The following is a 16,488-nucleotide window of genomic DNA, read 5'->3' as shown; positions in this document are numbered from 1 at the left end:
GCTTTTGAGAATTTGGAGAGTATAACATCAGACAATAGATTATTATACACTGCTACCTCGGGTTACGAAATTAATTCGTTCCGCCATTCCTTTCGTAACCCGAAAATTTCGTAACACGAAAAGGCTTTCCGTTAGCACTGGAAAGCCTATAGCTGCACTTTGCAGCATTTGAATTTCGCGCCGAAATGAATTGGGAAATTCCCATGATTTTAAGTGCATTATATTTGAAATTTGTGGCTTTCATTAATGTTACTCTTGACCACTCTAATCACAGCATAAAATGTATACTCAAATCTAGAATATATTGTTGGTGAACAAGAATGCTAGATTCTAATGCTTTTTATTTGTGTTTTTTGCTTAGGCATTTAGTATTGCTTTGGCTGCAGTTAGCACTGGAAAGCCTATAGCTGCACTTTGCAGCATTTGAATTTCGCGCCGAAATGAATTTCGTAACCCGAAAAATATTTCGTAACCCGAAACAGTTTTTTCCAATCCAACTTTTTCGTATCCCGGAAATTTCGTAACCCGATCATTTCGTATCCCGAGGCACCAGTGTATAATGGAATTAAAGACAAAATCTAATGAGATGCATAGCAGTCCTGGAACAGATGTATCTATATTGAACAATAACAGCAGGGTGATGCCACTTTTCAGTGTCATGCTGGATCCTATGGAATCCTGGCACTTGACCTTTCATACACTGCTCAGAATTCTCTGCCAGAAACCTCAGCTTCTTTCCCACTAGAGAATTTCAAATAGCTCACTAAATTATATATCCCAGGATTCCATTGGATGGAACCATGGCACAAACTACTATAACTGTGTAATGTAAATAACCTCCCAGGACCAAAAAGCCCCCTGTTCTATGTAGCAATTTTTGAGGCTGAGATGAAGACATTCTGTGGGCCATTTATTCCATATGTGGTGCCTTCCTCTATAGCAGTGTAGGTTGTAGGGGGCTGTGGTGCATCAGAGAGAGGGTTGAGTGAGACTAACCTGAGACTTGGGAATAGAACTTACATCTAGATCCTAGTATGACAAATGAATGTGGGCAGCTGACCTGTCTGTCTCATTTGGGAAAGTCTGAGAGGTGGAAATTGGAAACCAAGTGGGGTAGTAAAATGGCAAAATTGAGGTTTGCTTTTTGGAATTTAAAATATACAGTCGTCCCTCCCGATTCATCAGGGATTCATTCCAGACATACACACCCCACGAATCAGAAAAAATGCAAATACTCAAGTCCGCAATGATTATAATGGGCACCACCACCATTTTGTCCCCCCTGGCTTGCTGTCCTTGAAGGATCAAACCCACAGATGCCAAGTCCGCAAATAGGGAGGGACACGTGTGTGTGTGTGTGTGAGAATCAGTGGATGCAGAATCTGTGGATATGGAAGGCCAGCTGTATGTGTTTAGAGTGAATCTAGACATGTGGAAGGGAACTGTATTCATATTCAGGAGAACATCCACAACCATTCCTCATACTGCACTGGTATATGCCATCATCAGGATGAATGTGCTTGCCTCTCATGCTGGCCACAGAGCTACACTAGTCTCAGTTACTGAGATGGAAAGAAAGGAGGCACAATATTGAACTGTTCTGATAAAGGCCCTGTTATATGCAGATTGCATATATGGCTGTTACTGACCTCCTCCTTCTCACGCCAGGTATTTCTTTGCTGTGCTCACCATCCTGACAATTCTGGGGCTGCTCAATGGCCTAGTCCTGCTGCCAGTCCTGCTTTCTATCATTGGGCCACCTGCAGAGGTAAGAGAACTGCTATTTCTCTCCAGCATGCTTGGGTAGATAGCCATAGATATGGGTAGAAGAATTATTGCATCCCATTGTCAAATTCTGTTGTAGATTTGAATGGAAGGAAGTATCTCAGTGTTCACCCAGGCCTTATGCAAAACCTTTTATCAATGAGTGAGTGGAATATAACTTTCTCTTTATCGACTGTCAAGGTATTCCACCTTTACATGTGTACATAGAGAGGATTGCATTTGAAAGCACAAAGGCTGGACAATCGTTATGTGACACTGCCTTCTCTCAGTGTGCATTTTACCTATCATCCTACAGGTGACACCAGCAGATAATGGCAGCCGCCTCCCAACACCATCACCTGTCCCACCGCCCATCAACCACCACAGCTTTTATGTTCACCAGCATGGCAGGGCCTTTGGTGACTCTTCAGACTCAGAATATTATTCAGAGTGCACTGGTGCTTCAGACATAGGTGAAGATGATCGCAGCGCATACATCATCCCACCAACACAATCACACATCTTGGTCAAGGCCAGCAAAAGCCCCAGCTTTCCCAAAATCACTGTAAGTACCCACCAGGAGTCTAAGGATCCAAAATTCTGGTTTTTCCATAAGTGGGAGAAGAGGAAGAATTAGATATTCTGGATTCTGACTCTGCTGTAGGACTGTGAGCGGGTATTTAATAGATTGGAGTGGGTGTCTCCTTTTAGAATCTCTTTCTAGAGTCTTTGTGAAAGACTTATGCCATAGTACAGTAAAGGCAGCAAAAATTAAGAGGTTTGGGCTTTCCCCCCTCAAAGACGCAATACCTTTATTTCAACTTTCAATAAAATGTCAACTCTATTAGCAACAGAAAAGTAACAATTGTCTCTTCTGTTGCTAACAGAATTGATTTTTTATTACTTTCTTTTATTGTCCTTTGCCCCCACGACGTGTCTGCATTGATATCCCTTTCTAGACCAACTTAACTAACAAATGTAACATCTGAAACAAAATGTAGGCCTGTGACTCCAACATGGTCACTTTTCTTCTCCTGCATGATTTTTATCATCTTTACCTGATTAAGAAGCCAGTGAAGCTTCAAAAGCCTGCATGATGTATTTTCTGCACTTTAGTTGGCCACTAAAGCTTTTGCTCTTTTGTGGATTTTGGATGCATTTTGCTTCATGGCCAACATAGCTACCTCCTGAATATGTTTCTTGGTTTTTTTCTGTCTCGCTGGAGCACAGTATGGTATTATAGTTTATATTGGTGAAATTCAAGTCCAGGTTTTATTCTCATATCAATAATTGTAGGAGCTAGAAGTAATACTGCCCAAGTAGTTAAAATTTTGTGTTATTTTTTTTATAATCTCAGGACATCATAGTCTCTCATATTGCTTTGCTTGCTCATGCTCACCTTTTCAAAGGTCTGTGAAGTGTTTTTCCTTCCAAATGTGTTTTGTTAGTGTGCACTTCCCTCTTATACCCAGTGTATTTACATTGGTCTCTTTATTTCCTGGGCAGGTGGTGAAAAGCTGCAAAACAAGCCTAGAATCACCTCTATCATTGTGCAGCCCAGACTGGACACAAACCACAATCCCTGGAGGTCACATACTTGCCTCTGGCACAGAGGCTAAAGAGACTTCAAAGCAGCAAGAGCAGGCCAACCACGGACTAGGGCCCCGGATAGTTCGGACTGCTCCCATTCCCCCTTGGACCAACCCCACTGCCCATGGCACCAAAGTACCACCTGTTGGACCTGGTGGCACTTTTGCCACAGTTACAGCTACTGCATCAGTGATGCTGGCCTTGCATCCATCCCTGCCTGGCTCATGTCGAGGCTACACACATGAGGGCTTTGAATCTGATGGCCCTGAAGAGTCCGGTGTAGATTTCTGTGACAGCTTCGAACTGCAGGACCTCAACCAGAGACACTAACTCTCCACTTTGGCAGGCCAAGGCCCTGGCTCTAAAACTCCCGCCTCAGGGATGGGATGTGTGCAGAATCCCAGGTGGGGAGAGGGGCCCAGATGGTACACACACACACAGCCTAGACTGTGAAGCATACATGGAGGCTCTTCCACTGTGCCTGACCAACTGTAGATGTAGACAGTGCCTTTGAGAACTCGAGCAAGGAGGCCAGATGAGCTTCTGCAGTAACCATTTAGTGAAAAGGTTGATGGGAGAATCTCTCAGCACCTGGTACTCCACTCTCCCATGCCTTCTTTTCTCAAGGTTTATTTGCCAAATAGATTACTAGTTTCTTGGTTGCTGGAGCTTCTGGCTTCAGAACATCAGCAGTTTGTGTCCTTACATTGGATTGATGGCCCACAGAGTGTTGGGCCCCACTCACCTAGAGACAGGGAACGTTCCAGCCCATCAAACCTGCAAAACAAAAGTGACTGTTTCCTATATGCTATGTAAAGCATCTTATGGCCAGCATCAGGACAGGGCATGAAAATTTCCCAATCACTTACCCTCCCGTGGAGAGAGCAGGACTCAACTTAAATGTGGGGAGGTTCTCCCATATTGTGCTGCTATTCTTTTATTTTTATTAATATTAATATTATATTATTATTATTATTATTTTAAGCTGTATAAAAAGAGTCACAAACCCTTCCCCTTATAATTATAATAATTATTATTTTTATTATGTTCACAGCTCCCTCATTTAAAAAGAAAGTGGGGGTATCCCTTTAAGGGGAACTGCGAGGGAAAAGTTGTAATGGGAAAAGGTAACCCCTGGGAGCATGGAGTGAAGGGAGCATGCAATGGAGGGGCACCATGTGTCTTAACGTTCTATGCAAGCTGGGTGGGACAGGCTGTGCTCTGCTCCTGCTTCCACCAGCACAAATTCATGTGCCAGCATCTGCCATGTGGCTGTTCTTAATTTTCTTATTCTATCCCATGCCCCAAAAGTTTCTTTCGTGCCCTCCTTTTTAGCTTTCTTACCTCTTTTATCAGCCTGTCACACAAGTGTCCCCTAAGCAATTCTAAAGTACCTCCTAGTAGTTATATTCCCAGCATCATAATTTCCCAGGAACGTCAGTGGGCCATAATTAATGATTAATAGAAGACAAATGGTGACTACTTGGGGATTGTTCAGAACAGACAGTTTGTACATAAAAATGTATTGGTCCTGGAAGTCCTCCAAACAGGGCATTCCATGCCATTCTCCCAGCCAGAGTGGTAATGTCTGGAAAACTAACCTGTACAGGTGTGGATTTATCTGTGTTTTTGATTCCATACTTTAAAAAGTGTTTCTCACAAGATGTTTTACACTCCAAGGTAGCCCCTAAGTACAAAATATATTTGTATTGTTTGGTTATGAAGGGAGTGTTTCAAATAGGAATGTGAGGTATCTAGAGATAATAACACTTCAGTAGGAAGGCTGGGCATTCTGGTGGTAAATTCAACCATTCACTTCCCTTGTTGAGGGAATCTGTAATAGGTGGCACACTGTATTCTCATTGGAGCAACAGTACACACACCATTTGTGATCTTAACACACAACGGGCTTTCCTATGTTGAGACAATTTCCTTCCCAGCCTGCATAGGTGTAGTACAAAGCTCTCAAGCCACAGTTCGCCAGTGATGATATGCTAAACTTTCCTTGTTCCCTATGCAGAGATAATTTCTGTGTAGGAAAAATATCATGTGTGAAATTATCCCTTGATTTGATCCAGCAAGGTTTTGTGGTGACAGCAGTCTCTCCCAGTCAAAAAGATTCCCTATATAGTCATTAGAGCAGAAAATGTTCAAAGGGAGCAGCAAAAGTTGGGCAAAACATTTCATTTTCCTGACCAAAAGTATGATTGCTGTGGTTGCTGCTTCTGTTTCTAAATGATCTTTTTCCGGTTCAGCTTCTTTGGTTAGAAATTTAGAAATGAACAATCACTTGGCAGTAGGATGGGGACTAAAGGACAAGTTCCATTTCTATCAGATACACTTGCGGTTTCTGTGTAACAAATCAAAATTGATTTACTAAACATTTCAGGTTTTTCATTTTGGTTTAGGACAAAAATTGGAATTATGCATGCAATTTAAAGTGTTGCTTTTCAGACAAGAAAATGGCTCATACCATAGACAGACAGACCAACAGACCGAGCTTCTAGGATTTTTTTTTCCTTTAAAAATAGTGTCAGTTATCATTTCCTTTCTTTTTTTAATATATCATCAAAAGGAAAGGCAAGACAGATAGAAAGACAGAAAGAGTGCCATTCACTCACCTGTTTACTTTTGGGTCTAATGGAGTGCTTTAGTTTTCTGCAAGATGATTGCAAGGCAATAGAAGTAATATTTTAAAATGGCTACAGTTTTTATTACAGACAAGGCTATGCCAAATGAATAGGCAATGTAGGCAATAGTGCGGGCCAGTAAAATTCCAAGAACCCTTAATTATAAATCTGTCAGGGAAAACCACAATTCCCTGTGCCCCAGACTTGGGACAATGATCTGAAATTAGGACAGTTGTTTTCCATCCTCACTCTCTGGTTTTCCTGACTGTAGTTTTTGTTCCTCATTTTGTGGAAGTGAATCCATTTTCTTGTGTGAAACAGGAAACAGGCTGTAACTGGAAGAAACAGATAAGTGAGGGAGATGCTGTTGTCACTTTGGGTTGTATACACCCCCCCCAACACATGTTACACAGGCTTCTAACAAAAAGACGTAAAGATCGGGATAAAAATTGCTTTTCGACTAAAGAACAGTCTCAATTACAAATTTTTGAATTTAGCCTTTAGGAAGGCCCCCTTCCAACTGCAGATGTTATTCAACATGATTTTGTCCAACTGCTAGATACTGCTAGTTTTGCAGTGGTACTGATGTTTTCATTGTGTAAACACTTTACAGCATTGTCTTTAGAATTGGATAAAATAAGCACTGCAACTGTCCTTTAATTGTTCTTTGCTGGGTTGGAGGGTCTCCCTCTGAGGGCTTTCTGTGAAATTGTGACCTGTTTTAGAATACAGTTGTGGACACAGTGGCCAAGGCACCACAGTCAACCAGTTTACTTGTGTGAGAGAGCAAGTCTGATTCACTCTGGAGTTGTTTCCCCCATGACTTTCTTCCCTCTAACCCCCAGCACTTTATGATTATTATGATTATTATTATTTTTAAGAATTCCCTGTACCCAATAACTGCTGTAATTTTATTCCCCAGACCATATTGGCTTCCCTATTAGTCTCTTGCTACCAAGGGAGTTTCTCCTGAGGTTTTCACAGTCTGGTTGTAATGTGAAAGCTTCAGTAAGCCTGGGCCTCCACCTACAACGAAGTCATACTGTTCATTTAAAGTGACCCATGATTGCTGGGGACCAGAAAAAAATCCTGTAGAAACTTGCCACATTGTAGGGCCTGACTTGGCCATTTGAATTTGCTCAGTTTGGCCAGCACAGAACTATAATAGTCCAGAAACTACTGTCAGAATCAGAATCTAGCAACAGTTGACATTTTTCTGCATTTGTTTGCTCCTTCATTCCAGCCACTGACTAAAATCGGCAAAGTGCTTCTAGGAAACTCATCATAGAAATGGTGCTCCCCATACCCCTCCCCAAGTCTGGGACCAGCAAAGCATGGGAAAATGGTGGAAAGGGGACACACTGTGTGTCCATGTGTGTATTTGTGTGTGTATGAATGCTTGTGATTGTGTAGTGGGTGTGCTGGAGACCTTTTAACCTGAAATGTTGTCATGCCATATAAATTATTTATATCAAAAAAGATTTATTTTTGTAGTTTGTACAGACCTCTAGTCTTGCAATGGAAGTTTTATTTTTAAAAGTAAATATATATTATATATAAAGCTATCATCTATTGGTGCCTGTGTCCTGTTCTTATAGAGTGTATTGTAGATAGGAGCGCACTTAACTTGATGCATGTATGATGTACATACATGTTGTTTCCAATTCCTGATCAAAACCTTTCTTTCAGTTACCTTTTGCTAAGATATAAATAGTCAAGGAATCCCACCACAGATTTCTGATATTTTTCCAGTTATATCCTAGGCCTTTATCTTAGGGAAGTGTGTATTGGTGATAAGCCCCAGTTTGTTATGTGTGCAAGAACATGAAATGTACCTGGACAGAGTTGTATCCAGTACTGTCCTGTTATTCCCAAAGTGGAGTCCAATGTGAATGGTATGTTCACCACCCCCCATCCTTTCTCTGTCTCTATATTTGTGACATACAGTATTATGTCCTATGCACCACAAAAAATATATATTCTGGAACACTGCAAAATTATCTGGAGCTGGTTTTTACCCAGATCAGTTTGTAGGAACAAAGGGGAAAGCTAGAAATCTTGACTCTGCATTGTTAGTACACTATCACATCAGATTTTGACAAGTGCTGCACAGAGTCCATGGAACTGTAAAGGTAAAAGTATTAGCCATTGACAAAGTTGTCAAGTTGTGTCCAGCCATAGGGGGCAGTGCTCATCTCTGTTACTAAGCTGAAGAGCCAGCATTGTCAGAGACTACTCTGTGATCATGTGTCCAGCATGACTGCACAGAACGCTGTTAACCTTACCACCAGAGTGGTATTTATTTATCTACTTGCATTTGCATGCTTTCAAACTGCTAGGTTGGCAGAAGCTGGGTCTAGTGATGGGAACACAACCCACTATGCGGCACCCGGGTCTCAAACTGCGAACCTGCTGATCTTGCAGTCAACAGAGTCAGCATCTTAACCACTTAAACACATTTCAACCATCGTTGCTCAGAGTAGTAATCCATGGAACTGTACTAGTCTAGAAACCACTGATTACCACTCTTCAGCAAGTTTCCAGGATCAATATGAACACAGTAATTATGTGGCCTAAATATGGTCATAGGCCTTGGCATATTGGACAAAAAATTGCTGGTCAATCAGATCACCTCTACCTTGAGAAGCACTGATATAGTTATGATATGATTTGTGGCAGTCCTATCCTGGCAATATATATTCACAGTAGGTTTGTCATTGCTTTCCTCCTAAGTCTGAGTGTGTGACTTGCCCAAACACATCCAGTGGGTTCCCATGGCCAAGTGGGGATTCAAACACTGGTCCCAGAATTCATGTCCAACACTCAAACCACTACACTATGCGACACTGCTCCCAGAAAGCCCAAATTTTGAAAGCCCAAGAAAAATGTACTTTCTTGAAAGAATTATGTAGATCACTGCTCCTCCAAGTGGTGTTCCTCAGACCAGTCTGCAGTGAGTTTCCAGGAAAGAAAGTAAATGCAATAACAATATGGCAGAAATAGGGTACCACATCACCACACTCAAACAAAAACATAATGCAATTTGCATATTTCATTCCAGGAAATATTCACATATGTAAAGATGTTGGTCAGAATCCTATATCAGCTTATACTTACAAGTAACTTCTTCTGGTCCAACCCCCCAAATCAGAGGGAAACATAATTCATCTGTGCTGTGATGGTTAGCAGAATGGCCCTCCTTCTCACCAAGCAGTTGGCATCCAGTAAAATAGGTTGGGGGAGGGTGAGTTATAATCATGCCAATAGTGTTAAAATTGTGACTAAGTAATTATTATTAATACAAAACAGTTACCTAGTTAAGTACTTAAGTATAAACTGATGTAGGATTCTGCCCCCTATTTGGCTCTTCACACTATTTAAAATATATAATAATAATTAATAAATATATTGTCAAAGACTTTGATAATACACAAGGAAGGTAAAAGTCCCACCCAAGTTCATCATGTGTCCACCCCAACCCCCTCAGTCTTCACCGTATACTGTGTTCTCTGACATCGAGCAAAAAAATCCAAATTACTTTTCACTCCCCCTCCTCTTAGCTTGTAAATATCCTGGAAAAGAAAAAGTAGAGCTCAAGAGACATAATTTACAGGACGTACATTTTAGGTCAATGTGGCTTTTAGTGTGGGTCCACTCAGGCTTGCATCCTTCCAAGGTCGCTAAAATCAGTACCCAGATTGTTGCAGGCAATTAGCTTACACATTGTAAACTACTTCGGGAGTGCTTAAGTGCACTGGTAAGCAGTATAGACATGTACTTGGATTCCCACCCACTTCCCCCATTGTAAAATCTTGTCTCTGTAACCAGCTTCCCTGATGCAGTGTAAGACTCAAAAAGTCAATGACATGGGCAAAATATTGGAGGAGCCATTGGAAAGTATAGAAAATGTCAGAATATGGGGAAATTGTGGGATTTGAGATAAACAGAGAAAATGAAAATATTAACAAAAATATGACATGAGAAGAGAAAGAAGAATTGAAAAGGAGAACGGGTTTTGAAATTGTGAAGAAAATAAAATACCTAGGTATAATTATATCTGCAAACAATTATCACTTATTTTTAAATAATTACACTAGAGTATGGGACAAGATTATAAGTGATCTAGATAGATGAAAGAGCCTTAATTTATCCTTAATGGGTAGAGTAGCTACAATTAAAATGAGTGTTTTGCCCAAATTAATGTATCTATTTCAGATGATATCAATTATCAGTTCAAATGCACCCTTTGGGACATGGAAAAAAGATTTGCTTAAATTTATATGGTTGAGTAAAAAACCCAGGATAAAGTGGGAGTTGCTGACAGACAATAGAGGCAGAAGTGGATTAGTGTTGCCAGATCTGAAGACGTATTTTGAAACATCATATTTAGTATGGATAAAAGACTGGATTAAATTAAATAATATGAAATTTCTAGAACTAGAAGGACATTAGTTAAAATTTGGGTGGCACTCCTATCTTTGGTATTAGAAGGTCAGGGTAGACTCTGGATTTAAAAATCATATAGTAAGGAAGGCATTGTGGGAAAAATATTTTAAAAGACTGAATCCAAAACTTCCAAATTGGTTATCGCCTTCTTCCAAGTGTGACTTGACTGAGGTCATCCAGTGGGCTGCCAATGCTCAAACCACTACACCATGCTGGCGCTCTACACACATACGCATACATACAAACAACGTACAGGACAATCCTATACTCAGAAGTAAATCCTATTACATACAGTATTTTTCAGTTGGATTTGTTCGCAGGTAAGAGTATAGGATCGCAGTTCCTGAAACCCTCAATTGTACATTTGTATGTGAGTGTGCATTAGAGAGCAATTGCTCAAGGGGATATATATGACTTTGTTGGGATTGTGAACAATGTCAAGGGGCCCATTCACTCTCAGAAATAACCCGGTGTGGAAACTGGGTTATTTTATTGATTTGTCATGATCGAACCTCTCCATGGCATTGATTTGTCACGATCAAATCTCTCCATTGCATTTTATCCCAATTCCCGTTCACACTTGGGAATGTGGTAAAATGCCATGGAAAGATTCTATCCTGGCAGTCAGGGCAGCGGGGGCAGATGAGGAGGAGGAAGAGGGCAAGAGGAGGAAGGCAGATCCAAGGCAGGTGTGGTGGAAAGATGAGGAGGAGGAAGTCTGATCCAGGTGCAGGGGACAGAGGAAGAGGATGGACAACAGTTGCCGCAATGAGGGCAAGATGAAGAGGAGGAAGGAGGAAGAGAACATCAGCAGTAGCAGGTGGGTGAGAGGAGGAGGAGGAGAAAAGAGGAGGAAGAGTGAAGCTCCAAATGGGATTGTAAGTTCTCATTGGTGGCTCCCGCAAAAAACCCAGTTCTTTTGAAAAGAACTTTTAAAAAAAACCAGGTTAAGGGGGATTTGCACTGGGGACCCCCAAATTCAGGTCAGGAAAACTCAGTGCAAATGTGAATGACCCTCAGGAAAACCCAGCATAAGTGTGAACGACCCCAATTTAAATCTGTTTGCAAACCAGTTTAAAATGTAGTGTGAATGGCCCCTGTATGTCTGCTTTTTCTGTATTACTTTGAGAGCATCCTGGAGGAACCTAAGTTCAGAATTAAACACAAGAGTTTAACTCAAGCACCAAGGGCTTGTGGTTGCCTGCCTTGGCATAATTAACTTCTCTTCCCTTCACATCCGATCTTAGCAATGGCTGTATTGCAGCTGCCTGGCAGTGTTTATTTTTCCTTAGTGTGTGCAGAACGCCAGCACAGAGCAGGGCACAGCCCAGTGGCTTTGTGTGTGTGTCTTGTCAGCAACCACAGGGACCACAGCTGAACTGATTCCACAAGTGGAGCAACAAACCAAATGAAGAAAAACAAACGGAGAGACCAGAGCTCTCACATGAAGCAAGGGAAGTTGGAGGCTCAATAAGGGGCAGACTCCTCACAAAAACCAGTGTGACTTCTTTGTCCTATGAGGAGCCTGCACAACTGTTTCACCAAGGGAAACTGCTTTGGGAGCAACTGAAACAGCTGGATTAGCAGATGCTTGGATGTGATTGAGACGGAAAATTCAGTAGATGCTCCCAAGTCCAGACTGGGCAACATGGGCATTTGGGACTGCAACTTCCATCAGCCACAGTTGAGGGAGTGTTTTCTACTGTTCAACAATGGAACACATACCCTTGGAGTGAGGTGGAGTCTCCTTCTTTGGAGGTTTTAAACAGAAGCTGGATGGCCATCTGTCAGGGGTGCTTTGATTGTGAATTCCTGGATGTCATGGGGTTGGACTGGATGGCCCTGAGGTCTCTTCCAACTCTATGATTCTGTGATAGTCACCTTATGGGTGATGGAAACTGCAGTCCAACAGCATGTAAAAGGTCTCAACCCCCTCCCCCCCACACACAGTCCCCAGCTCTACTCAAGGGGAGGGGAAAAGCAGAATGCACTTTGGTAAGAGTAGGGTAAGGGAGTCTCTTTCTTGCTACTTCTGACCATGGTTTTATTATTTCTGCCTGCTTCTCAATTCAGCTTCAAGCAGGCAGGGTAACCAACTTGGTTCCCACCCCATTGCACCATCAAAAACAGAGGAGTATATCACACGGAGCTTTTGGGTGGTTTTGTAGCTCAGTTCCAGCTCACTTCCAACGATGCGGTTACACCTCATAAAGGGACTGTTTTATCAGACGCCATTGATTTCTATGGGAGCCAATTGCGAATTGCTTCAGCAGCGTTTCTGAAGTCACCCCTCATTTTGGTAAAAATGGGAAAAAAGTGGCTTCAGAGAATTCGCTTCCAGGCTGCCTTTGATTGCACTGCAATTTGGTCTGGTGTGGAAAAGCACTCCGATGCCACCCCCCTTGGCCCCTGCATCCTGCTCCGTCATTCCCCTCCTCCTCCTTCATGCCATCTCCTCCTCTCTGCCAACCAGCCGATCCCATCATCCCCTGTGTCCCCTGCCTTCTCCTAGACCCTGATCTACTCCCCTCCTTCAGCTTCCCACCAATCCCATTATCCCCTGCCTTCTCCTAGACCCTGATCTGCTCCCCTCCTTCAGCTTCCCACCAATCCCATCATCCCCTGTCTGCTCCTGCATCCCGATCCTGGCCCCAGGGACCCCCAGTGAGCTAACCCATCATCCCCTGACTGCTCCTGCATCCCGATCCTGGCCCCAGGGACCCCCAGCGACCTATCCCATCATCCCCTGACTGCTCCTGCATCCTGATCCTGGCCCCAGCAACCCCCAGCCACCTATCCCATCATCCCCTAACTGCTCCTGTATCTGATCCTGGCCCCAGCAACCCCCGCCACCTATCCCATCATCCCCTAACTGCTCCTGTATCCTGATCCTGGCACCAGCAACCCCCAGCCACCTATCCCATCATCCCCTGACTGCTCCTGCATCCTGATCCTGGCCCCAGCAACCCCCAGTGAACCATCCCATCACCCCCTGCCTTCTCCTAGACCCCGATGAAGGATGACAGCTAAGGAGGGGGCAGGGAAGGAGGACAGTGTCTAGAGCCCCACTGAGCATATGCAAAGGTGCTGGTTCGAATCGTTGACCCCTCACAGTATGCTCTGGTGTGGTAATACAATGTGCACTCACTCCCCTTTGCTTGACTCCTCATCACGTGACTTGCTTGGAATCAAACTGACTTCTCTTCCCCTTCACTTCGGAAGGACAACATAAAGGCAACCAGGTGTGGAAAAACATGACGTTTTAACCTCAATCCGCATTGCTAGAGAGGAGTGACTCTGGATCTGATGTGGAAAAACATCACGCTTTGCATTGCTAGAACAGGGGTGACTGCCGATCTGAGCTGCAACCCCCCCCCCCCCCCGATGTGTGATAAGGTCCATAATTTGCTCCGCACCTCTGTAAGGATCCAGACTCTATGTTGGGCTGTTAAAAGCCCTATCAGTGATGATGAATCTAAAGCCCTCTCTGTGGGCACACATGCTGTCGCCCTAGCACAGAGTTTGCCAGAGTTTCTTACTAGAAAGCCAGAGGGACGTGGCACTTTGCAATAAATAAGTAGGGTCTGGGTTGCAGTTTGGGTTCTAGAAGAGTTTATTCGCTGGTGAAACGTCAGGAAGAAACTCTTCTAGAACATGCCCAAATAGCCAAAAAACCCACAAAAAACTATGGATACTGGCCATGAAAGCTTTCGTCTTCTATGATGACTCTCACTTTCTATACCTCTACCATATAAGCTGTGATAACTGATGCTAGAAATCTTCCTAACTTAAACATTTTTATAATTTTAGCTCTGAAAAAGAGGGCATATCCGAGAAAAGGAGGTTGTATGGTAACTCTATCTTATGTTGTTATAAGAAGTCATTCTTGACAGTCTTAGGCTGGTTCTGGTCCTATTGTTTCAGTTCAAGTGTATAAAGTAGACTCCAGAACCACTGATCTTGCAAATACATTTAACCCAAAGAGCAACAGGTAAGAGCAGGCAAACTGTGCAAGGCACAAACATTTGAGATATTTGGTCTCTGGCCTATTGTATCCCTAGTATTAGGAACTGATCCTGCCTTGTGTTGCTTGCTCTGCCTAGGTAAAAGTGATGATGAAAGTACACTGACAAAAAGCACCCCCAGCCTCCAGAGGAGGTGTGAAAAACAGGAAACATATGCAGCATTGTGTTTTTAAACCTGCAACATCTGACACAAAAGTTATACCCTTTAGTTCACTACTGTCTTCAGTCTGGGTTTCACTGAAAACATTGTCCCCACGGAGAATTTGGATTGACAAGCAAACCCATGTGTCTGTTCTCATGCCCCTCCCCAGCCCATTTAAAAGGATCTAGTTGCATATTGATCATTGATATGTATATTGTGAGACTTGTGCCTTTGGGACTTCTCCCCAGGGCATGGAACTTCTGCCACAGATCTCCCACCTGAATGACTCTCACACACTTGGAAATGTCCACCTCCTCCTCTGCTATCTTGCACAATTAGGGCTGCTATGACATTGTGTGTGGTTTAAAGTCATTTCCGACTTATGGCAACCATAAGGCAAACTATCATAGGGTTTCTTGGCAAGTTTCTTCAGAGAGGTTTGCCATGCCATCCTCGGAGCGTGAGGACGTGACCTGCCCAAGTAAATCTATCAAAAATCCACCAGTTATACCTTTATTGGCCAACCAAAATACACAATATACATGTTGCAAACTTTCAAAGCTTCACTGGCTTCTTCATCAGGCAAGGTGTTACAAACCAAACAGGAGAAGAAAGTGAAGATATTAATCATAGGCCGCATTTTTCTGTTTCTTTTCTTAGTTAAAATCAGTGTTGCAAATCTGGGGAATTCTCCGGAATCCGGGAGAATTAATTAATTTCTTTCTGAGGATTTTGACTGAATATTCCATTAATTATTGGGGAATTCCAGGGATTTTTGGTAAACATTCCGGGGGATCCCTCAGGTTTTGGGCAACACTGGTTAAGATGGTAGGGAGGGGCAATGTCTTTGCAGGCTGGCACTCCTCTTCCTGGCCAATGGCAACTGGGAGATTCTCAGGTCCAGAAATTTAACATGTATTGCATCACAACAAATACACTTCCTTTGCAATCCAATGTCTTCATCCTTGTGAGGCCTTTGTAGGCAGAGGACATGTATATCTACATTTTGGTTGGCTGATAAGGCCTCCCTGTTGGTAGATCTAGATTGGACCTCTCCAGATCACAATCCACTATTGGGCCTTACTAAAGAGGCAAGTTGTGCCATCTGGCCCAGCTTCTCAGCCCCAACTTCAGAGCATCTCCAACAACCCTACCATATGACAAAGGTGTGCAAACTGTGAACCCCCTCAAAATGGGGACAAGAACACTCTGGGGGGCCTCCAAGGAGTGATAATTTCAAGGACACCATCCCAGCCACAAATGGAAGTAACAATCAAGTAGACTGGAACAGGCTTGAGGCAGCTGATCTAGGCAGTGGCATCACTAGGGGGGCAGGGAGGGGTACAGACTGCACCAGGTGACCCCCTAAGGGACGGTGACACGCTTGTTCCTCAAATCTCCTTTTGCCAGAAATCGGCTGTGGCATTTGCCTGTGTCCCATTAAAACGCTTAAGAGATGTGGGAGCTGGGTGAGGCTCAGTGGGATGAAAAAGAGACACCCCAGGGTTTGATCTTTTTAAGAAAAAATTTAAATATTAAATAATATTTTTTAAATAAATTATCTTTTTTTATTTCAAAACATCCTTTACCAGGTTTTCACTTCAAACACAGAGAAACTATGTAGATAAGTGCGTTGAGGCTATGCATATGACATGTAATTTAAAGGTATAATTTTGATTAATAACTTCAGTGATATACAAGAATTAGACTGAGTTACATTAGTACAAAAAAAGTTAGTAACAATTCTGTACAGTAGCAAAGGGAGGTCAGGGGGAGGAACATGAGTACTGCACCAGGTGACACCACCTAGTATGCACGGAATCTAGGGTGTCATGAAAGGGTGTCAAATTGCAAATTCTTATTATTCTTGTTTACTCGCTACCGCGAGCTT

General features: G+C 42.8%; 2 protein-coding genes across 2 annotated transcripts in view; both read left to right on the top strand.

The window, feature by feature from the left end:
* Window positions 1-7,552, top strand: part of PTCH2 (patched 2) — a 78,913-nt gene extending 71,361 nt beyond the window's left edge. The window contains exons 21-23 of the mRNA XM_042462825.1: window positions 1,669-1,768; window positions 2,081-2,329; window positions 3,271-7,552. Coding sequence (XP_042318759.1) covers window positions 1,669-1,768; window positions 2,081-2,329; window positions 3,271-3,684 — 763 coding nt within the window. The 3' untranslated portion in view covers window positions 3,685-7,552. The remainder of the gene's footprint in view (window positions 1-1,668; window positions 1,769-2,080; window positions 2,330-3,270) is intronic.
* The window catches only part of EIF2B3 (eukaryotic translation initiation factor 2B subunit gamma), a 601,892-nt gene that overhangs the window by 225,330 nt on the left and 360,074 nt on the right, over window positions 1-16,488 (top strand). The gene's annotated exons all lie outside the window — the stretch shown is intronic.

This window comes from Sceloporus undulatus, chromosome 4 (genome assembly GCF_019175285.1).
Source record: "Sceloporus undulatus isolate JIND9_A2432 ecotype Alabama chromosome 4, SceUnd_v1.1, whole genome shotgun sequence".
NCBI lineage: Eukaryota > Metazoa > Chordata > Lepidosauria > Squamata > Phrynosomatidae > Sceloporus > Sceloporus undulatus.
Note: the sequence above shows the minus strand (reverse complement) of the source record. Positions and strands in the feature narration are given on the sequence as shown.